The sequence below is a fragment of the Oncorhynchus masou genome, chromosome 29, assembly GCF_036934945.1.
Source record: "Oncorhynchus masou masou isolate Uvic2021 chromosome 29, UVic_Omas_1.1, whole genome shotgun sequence".
In the NCBI taxonomy this organism is placed as follows: domain Eukaryota; kingdom Metazoa; phylum Chordata; class Actinopteri; order Salmoniformes; family Salmonidae; genus Oncorhynchus; species Oncorhynchus masou.
In genome coordinates, this window is record NC_088240.1 from 60,356,672 (window position 1) to 60,364,763 (window position 8,092).

The window sequence follows — 8,092 nt, forward strand, 5'->3', positions numbered from 1 at the left end:
CATAGACAGAAAAGCAGAGTGGATAACTTTTTGGAATTCGGCCTAGGGGGTCTTCTTCGACCTTTTGCTCACTCTGGGCTTCCACTCTCTCTCTTTCTCTCTCAGTCTTTCCCCGCGGAAAGGTTGACACTTAAGAGGGTTTATTTTTCCTGAAGAACTCAGGTAAGATACATCCTGGTACTTTAGCCCCGGTGCTGTTATGCTGTGTTGCCAGATTGGACCGTTTGGACTGATTGGACTAATAAGCAAGTGTATACAGTAAATCTGTGTGGAGTAAAGCCATGTGGGGCACAGGTGGGCAAAGAGGGACACTTCTGTCCACAGAGAAAAATAGCAGAGCTACTGAATGAAAGCATATTTTTCTAAGACTAATGAAGACTTGGTCTGAAGTGCAATTAAAGGGTTAAGGGCTAATTACATTGAAATCTTTTAGTACTCATCAGAATATGATAATGCTTTAGTCTCTAAAGTGAAATGAGTAAATCACTGTCATTTGTCATTTCATTTTATTACAAAGTATGCTTTTTTTAAATGCAGTCGTAACCCATTCAGCATTCTACAGGTATTGACTTCAACGCTTGACCTCAATTAACGTTGAATGCATGTTGAATGTCATTTGACTGTGGTTGGGCTCCGGAGTGGCGCAGCGGTTTAAGGCACTGCATCTCAGTGCTAGAGGAGACACAGACACCCTGACACCCTGGTTCAAATTCACGCTGTATCACAACTGGCTGTGTACAATTGGCCTAGCATTGTATGGGTTTGGCCGGTGTAGGCTGTCATTGTAAATAAGAATTTGTTCTTAACTGACTAAATAAAGGTTAAATGGCCAAGATGGATGCAGAAGTTATGAGTCATCCATTAATCCCTGCAGTACCTTGGTGATTGTTCTGTGTTACAAATAGTATTCACTTTGCATTGAACCACTAAACTGAATGTTTATTTTCTAGTGCCTCGGGTGCAAGATCAATGAGTGAGACCATTAGCTCTCCGTTTCCTCAACCCTAAAGGAACCTCTATGGACGTTTTATCATCTGGAAACAGGTGTTCCAGAGGTGTTATGACTGTTGGCTGGATGTTCATGAACCACTGTCTCAGGAAATACCATCCAGCTTTAATATCCATCATTTGTTGTTGGTTAGTTCTACATGAGCATTTCTTGAAGCCGGGAAATACTTACAACACTGCCCCTCCTCCACTCTCACTTTGAAATGTAACACTTCCATATTTCAGTATAACAACGCTTGTGGCGTGTTGGAGTATTTTTGTATGTGTTTGAGGTTACTGAGATGTCATTTCTACATTGCATGAGGGTAGTAGATAGCATCAGTGGATTGCATGGTGCTGACAGTGATACAGAAATCGAACATTTCAGCTCAAAATAGAGTCCATACTGTCTCTGTGCAGCTACAGAGACACTTTGCCGTCCTGTGCTATTGAATATGACACATGTTCACATGTGTCTCTGTAAATAAGGAAGTGATACTGTGTTGCTTCATCTGGTTTGTGCTGACTGTGTCACGTCTCTGCACAGTTGCTGAGTGAAGCATTGCCTGGTTCTATGCACCATTGATGCACCTGTCTAGGCTACGTCTGTGTGTTGTGTTCAGTGTGTGGGCACAGTGCGTGCCATTGTGGCCTTCAGGCCTGGGGTCAGTTCTATTTCAATTCAGTCAATGTGATGTGAAAGAAAAATAAAATAATGATAACGATAAGCAGCTATTTGTAATTCTGGACATGCAATTCACTTTCTGAATTCACTGAAGTAAAATGGAATTGACCCCAACCCTGGCTGCCTGCAACTTTTTGTAGTAGGACCTTAAAGGCATCCGTAAACCGTCCAATGGCTGACTCTATTGCCTGTGCCCCATGGTTGACTCTATTGCCTGTGCCCCATGGTTGACTCTATTGCCTGTGCCCCATGGTTGACTCTATTGCCTGTGCCCCATGGTTGACTCTATTGCCTGTGCCCCATGGTTGACTCTATTGCCTGTGCCCCATGGTTGACTCTATTGCCTGTGCCCCATGGTTGACTCTATTGCCTGTGCCCCATGGTTGACTGTGTTGCCTGTGCCCCATGGTTGACTGTGCTGTCTGTGCCCCATAGTTGACTGTTTTGCCTGTGCCCCATGGTTGACTGTGTTGTCTGCGCCCCATAGTTGACCGTGTTGCCTGTGCCCCATAGTTGACTGTGTTGCCTGTGCCCCACGGTTGACTGTGTTGTCTGTGCCCCACGGTTGACTGTGTTGTCTGTGCCCCACGGTTGACTGTGTTGTCTGTGCCCCACGGTTGACCATGTTGCCTGTGCCCCATAGTTGACTGTGTTGCCTGTGCCCCATGGTTGACTGTGTTGTCCGCGCCCCATGGTTGACTGTGTTGCCTGTAGCTGATGTTTCCCTGTATTGACTGTGCCATTGACCCTGTCCCTCTGCCTTTCTGTGCGCTGCAGTGCGTAGAGCCTCGCCACCGTCGCAGTGTCACTCAGGATGCACAGCTTTATGGGAGGGGGCCTGTTCTGCGCCATAGTGGGGAACATCCTGCTGGTGGTCTCAACTGCGACAGACTACTGGATGCAGTACCGCTTGTCGGGGAGCTTCGCCCACCAGGGCCTGTGGAGGTACTGCATGTCGGGCAAGTGCTACATGCAGACGGACAGCATCGGTGAGTGGGGCATACTGGGGACCCATAGCACCACCGGGACTGCCTGTACGGCATCCATATTAGGAAGTCCCTCAGTTGTCAGACGAAACTCCCTTAGTTGAAGGACTTCCTAATATGAATGTTTTATGCTTGTCTTACCTATGTTCAGGACTACCAAGGAGGACTGTAATGAAGGGGATGACTGAATGACTGAAATAGCAACATGTGCCATTAGACTCAGACTCAATAGAATCAATACGTGTTTTAGACTCAATATGTTTTTACAGTTAACTATGGAGGCAAATCATGCACCAGTTGGCCCTAATTGGCTGGCACTAGTGTAGGTGAAAAATAACATTTGGAGCATTAGACTGAATGAATGAATCAAGGCATGGTTTTCACAGGTGTGTGGGCTTGCGACTTTCTTTAATCTTTGAAATTGTATCTGTCCTCTCTTTATCTTGTTTTATTTCTCTCTCTCTCTCTTTGTCCTTAGCCTACTGGAATGCCACCCGTGCCTTCATGATCCTGTCAGCCATGTCGTGCTTCGCGGGCATCATCGCAGGCATTCTCTCCTTTGCCCATTTCTCCGCCTTCGAGAGGTTCAACCGCTCCTTCGCTGCAGGGATCATGTTCTTCATCTCCAGTGAGTTCCACTGGACATTGCGAAGCTAACAGAGACACAATACACAAATATGCACAGCCACAATACACAAATGTAAATGATTTCAGGAAAAATCATTTTGTCTATGTTTACTGACTCGACCGCTATTTTGCCTACAGTTCTGTCTGCTGTAAACTGGGAGTAAGAATTTGAACTTATCCTATCTTACTATCCGCCAGCTCTCTTTGTTCTGCTTGCAATGGCCATCTACACTGGAGTGACGGTGAACTTCCTGGGGAAGCGCTTCGGTGACTGGCGCTTCTCTTGGTCCTACATACTGGGCTGGGTGGCACTGCTCATGACCTTCTTTGCAGGTAAAAATGATAAAGACACAAATATGGATGGAGGGCCCACTTGCCAGAAATTCAGTTTGAGTATGGGCAGCACCATTACAAGCTTACACAATTTAAAAGGTGTCAACTGGGTGGGACTTCCTGTAGGTTAATGAAGGCTCATAGAATTCCATCTAGGTCAGCGGGAGGGATCAGCCAAAGAATTATACTCCTGAACAAACATTCCAACACTGCAGGTGGCAGTAAATCACCAACTTGGCTGTACGGATGTTTTGACGAAAAACACAATCCTGCACAGTAGGTGGCGGTATGCAACTTTTCCGTTTGTTTAAAGATTGGCGATAAATGTATAGAAGAAGATAATATTCAACTACAAAAATGCCAATGCTGTCACAGAAGCATCAATGGCAAATATAGGAGTGTGCCCTCTTTTGTTCTCTATGGATGAGCAGAACTAGAATCAGATGGTATATGTTCTAAGTCATTATTTAAAATCCCCAAATGCTAGTCGAATCGAGTCAAACCAAACACTGCTGAATATCATCAATTGTTGCAGTTTTATTGATGAAACATGCAGACAATGCTGGTATTAATTGATAACAGATCATATACTATTATTTATATATAGTTGAAGTCGGAAGTTTACATACACTTAGGTTGGAGTCATTAAAACTCGTTTTTCAACCACTCTACAAATTTCTTCTTAACAAACTATAGTTGGTCAAGTCGGTTAGGACATCTACTTTGTGCATGACACAAGTCATTTTCCCAACAATTGTTTATGGACATATTATTTCACTTATAATTCACTGTGTCACAATTCCAGTGGGTCAGAAGTTTACAAACACTAAGTTGACTGTGCCTTTAAGCAGCTTATAAAATTCCAGAAAATTATGTCATGGCTTCAAAAGCTTCTGATGGGCTAATTAACATCATTTGAATCAATTGTAGGTGTACCTGTGGATGTATTTCAAGGCCTACCTTTTTGCTTAACATCATGGGCAAATCAAAAGAAATCATCCAAGACCTCAGAAAAAAAATTGCTGGGCCATAATGACCATCGTTATGTTTGGAGGACAAAGGGGGAGACTTGCAAGCCGAAGAACACCATCCCAACCGTGAAGCAGCATCATGTTGTGGGGGTGCTTTGCTGCAGGAGGGACTGGTGCACCTCATAAAATAGATGGCATCCATTAGGATGGAAAATTATGTGGATATATTGAAGCAACATCTCAAGACATCAGTCAGGAGGTTAAAGCTTTGTTGCAAATGACCCCAAGCATACTTTCAAAGTTGTGGCAAAATGGCTTAAGGACAACAAAGTCAAGGTATTGGAGTGGCCATCACAAAGCCCTGACCTCAATCTCATAGAAAATGTGTGGGCAGACTGAAAAAGCGTGTTCGAGCAAGGAGGCCTACAAACCTGACTCAGTTACACCAGCTCTGTCAGGAGGAATGGGTCAAAATTCACCTTATTGTGGGAAGCTTGTGGAAGGCTACCTGAAATGTTTGACCCAAGTTAAACAATTTAAAGGCAATGCTACCAAATACTAATCGAATGTATGTAAACTTCTGACCCACTGGGAATGTGACAAAAGAAAAAAAAGCTTAAGTAAATCCTTCTCTCTACTATTATTCTGACATTTCACATTCTTAAAATAAAGTGGTGATCCTAACTGACCTAAGACAGGGAATCTTTACTAGGATTAAATGTCAGGAATTGTGAAAAACTGAGTTTAAATGTAGTTGGCTAAGGTGTATGTAAACTTCCGACTTCAACTGTAACTCTATGGGGACTGCCTCAAGTAGCATGGATGCTGGATAGTTGTTGATTTACATGTTTTTCTTTTGCAGGAATATTTTACATGTGTGCCTACAGAATGCATGAATGCAGGAGAGTGGTGGGCCCACGCTAAAAGAGAGGGGAAAGCCAGAGAAAAGAAATGCAAATCCGGGACATTTTGGCCACACAATTCCAACACGATGAAAGAATCAAGCTTACACCAATAGACATATCACTGAAATATAGAAACTGTACTAGGTAATTGAGAACCAAAGATTAATACAAATGTTTGGTTATGCCTGAGCAGTTTACGTGTCATTTTAATAAAGCTATAACTCTAACAGTAAAACATTTATACTCTTTCTTACATTCAGCCTTGAAATTCTTGAATACAGAAAGAAAATATGTAGCATTATGTTTAAATTCAAACGGGTCACACAGAACATACTTCTAACCAGACAAATTAATAATTTAAAGGATAACAACCAAGCTTTCACATAGTGTGCAATTCAAAAGGGTAACAGAAGCTACTGTGACGAAACAAAGGAATCATGTATGAAGTGTTCACTTTTGTAAATGGAATGTAAACATTTAAACATTTAAATATGAATGACTTTGGTAAAAAAAAAGTACAGTTCACAGACATTTTTAAAACAGAAACTACATCTTATCTTGTTATATACTTAAATTAAATATCTTAAATATATAGCTGGGTTGTTCCACGAATAGAGTGGCTTTGGTCATTTCAATAAAACACTCAATTTAACATTAGGATCACATACATCTATGCTCTAACTAAGCTAAGCCTTTTTAATTTTTCATTTACACATTCTAATTTACACATTCTAATAGCAGTGTGTTTTCATTAAAGTAAAGTTTTTGTTTTCTCTGAAAATCCCCGTTTTGGCTTATCCAATGTCATGTTTGTTCACCTTCTATGAAGACATATATCTACTTAATTATAAGGAATATCAGACGATTTTGACTTATTTCATGATTCATTTACATTTGTCCCTCAGGTTTATGTTAACCCTGTAACATGAACTGAACTCTCGTTTAAATATGGTAAAACTATTCATTTTTAAATGATTGAATCAAAAGAAAAATGTACCATCTAGTAATATAGCCATATCATTGTGTAAAAGCAGGTGAGCTGGTTCTTTCTATTTTAGGCCATTTTCTGGTGTTTTGTGCTGGGAAACTGAGCGCGTCAAACATAACCCATCAACCCTGTGTTACGCATAGATAGATAGGCTAGAAATGTTTTTAACAAGTTTATAGAAATGCTTCCATTCCCCGTCACAAAGGAAGTTATGGCTGATTTAAGATGTTGTTAACCCTATTGCAGTCAATCCTGTCACTTTAATTTGAATTTGCATAGTTATTCTTCTTAATTGAACATCTTGAGTTTTTTATGAAGTTGAACGTTTGATCTCTATGACAGAATTAAAACATTTGGTGAAATGAATAGTTATTGTTGACAAAATTACCCAAAGGGCACTTAGAGTAAGGTGACTACATTTTCTACTCTTGGCCAATATCGGCTGTTGTGCTTTCCCTTTGGATCGCAGCCTGACCATGTCGCAGTCCCAGCATCTTGCAGATGGACATCTTGATAGTGATGCGGAAGGTGGAGGAGGAGAAGTAGAAGATGATAGGGTCCAGGCAGGTGTTGAAGGCGCTGAGCAGCAGGGTGTAGTACCTCCACGGGGGGCTGTGCCCTGTGAAGAAACCCAGCACATGGGAGAAGTTGTAGGGAAAGACACACACAAGGAAGACGGCCAGAGTACCCAGCGCCATCCCGATGGCCTTCTGCTTCTGGCCCGGGCTGATCCTGGGGAGCGTGTACATGATCCAGATACAGCGGAGGTAGCAGAAGATGCAAACCATGAGAGGAACCAAGCAGAGCATGACGAAGAACTCCAGGCGCACCGGGAGGAGGATGGTCAGCTGTTGTTTGGTGAAGTTCTCGTAGCAGACGGAGGTGTTGCTTTGGGAGAGGTCTTGGTGGTGCTGGATGATGAACACGATGCTGCAGTGGGCAGTGGTGAGAAGCCAGATGATTGTGCTGGCCACCACAGAATAGAAAGGTTTGTTGAGTTGGCGGTAGGTGATGGGGAAGGCAACCGCCAGGTACCGGACCACACTGACAGCCATCAACAGGAGAGAACTGGTGTAGATAGTGGAAAAGAAGGTGTAGGAAGTGATGGAGCAGAGGAACTTGGGCAGGTACCACTGCATGCCAGAGGCCGCCTCATACATCTTGAGAGGCAGGAAGAGAAGAAAGAGGAGGTCGGACACGATCAGGTTGAGCAGGAGGATGTCTGTGGGAGTGGGCTTTTTGTGGATCTTGATGCTGAAGGCGTAGAGTGCCAGGATGTTGGCAGGTAGGCCAATCAGGAAAGTGATGATGTAGACGGACAGAATCACCTCACTTTTCACCCACACCATGGCCTTGAAGCTATAAAATAAACAAAACCAAAAAGAACACATTCAGGGTGCCCAATAATCGTGTTTTCAAATTATAAAAATGTGGTTGTTGTCAATGTATTTTTGTTACACTATCTCAGCCAACTTCTTATTACCAATGAAGGAATCCCAATCTGCTAATAGCTACAGTACAGCTACAGCCTCCCCACAGTACACGTGCAGCTCAACAGTGAAAACCTTAAAGGGAGAAGGAAAACACATTCTTCATTCCAATTGGTCATA

The 8,092-nt window shown here is 42.7% G+C and overlaps 2 protein-coding genes across 2 annotated transcripts; one reads left to right on the forward strand and one right to left on the reverse strand.

Annotated features, from left to right (window-relative positions):
- Positions 1–2,486: 2,486 nt before the first annotated feature.
- On the forward strand, positions 2,487–5,513 carry LOC135521243 (lens fiber membrane intrinsic protein-like). The gene is made up of 4 exons (XM_064947165.1): positions 2,487–2,661; positions 3,137–3,286; positions 3,484–3,618; positions 5,452–5,513. The coding sequence occupies exons 1-4, from the start codon at positions 2,487–2,489 to the stop codon at positions 5,511–5,513; spliced, it is 522 nt and encodes a 173-aa protein (XP_064803237.1).
- On the reverse strand, positions 5,477–7,831 carry si:ch211-231m23.4 (free fatty acid receptor 2). Its single transcript, XM_064947164.1, has one exon. It carries the CDS (start codon positions 7,829–7,831, stop codon positions 6,905–6,907), a length of 927 nt encoding a protein of 308 aa, XP_064803236.1. The 3' UTR covers positions 5,477–6,904.
- Positions 7,832–8,092: the final 261 nt, after the last annotated feature.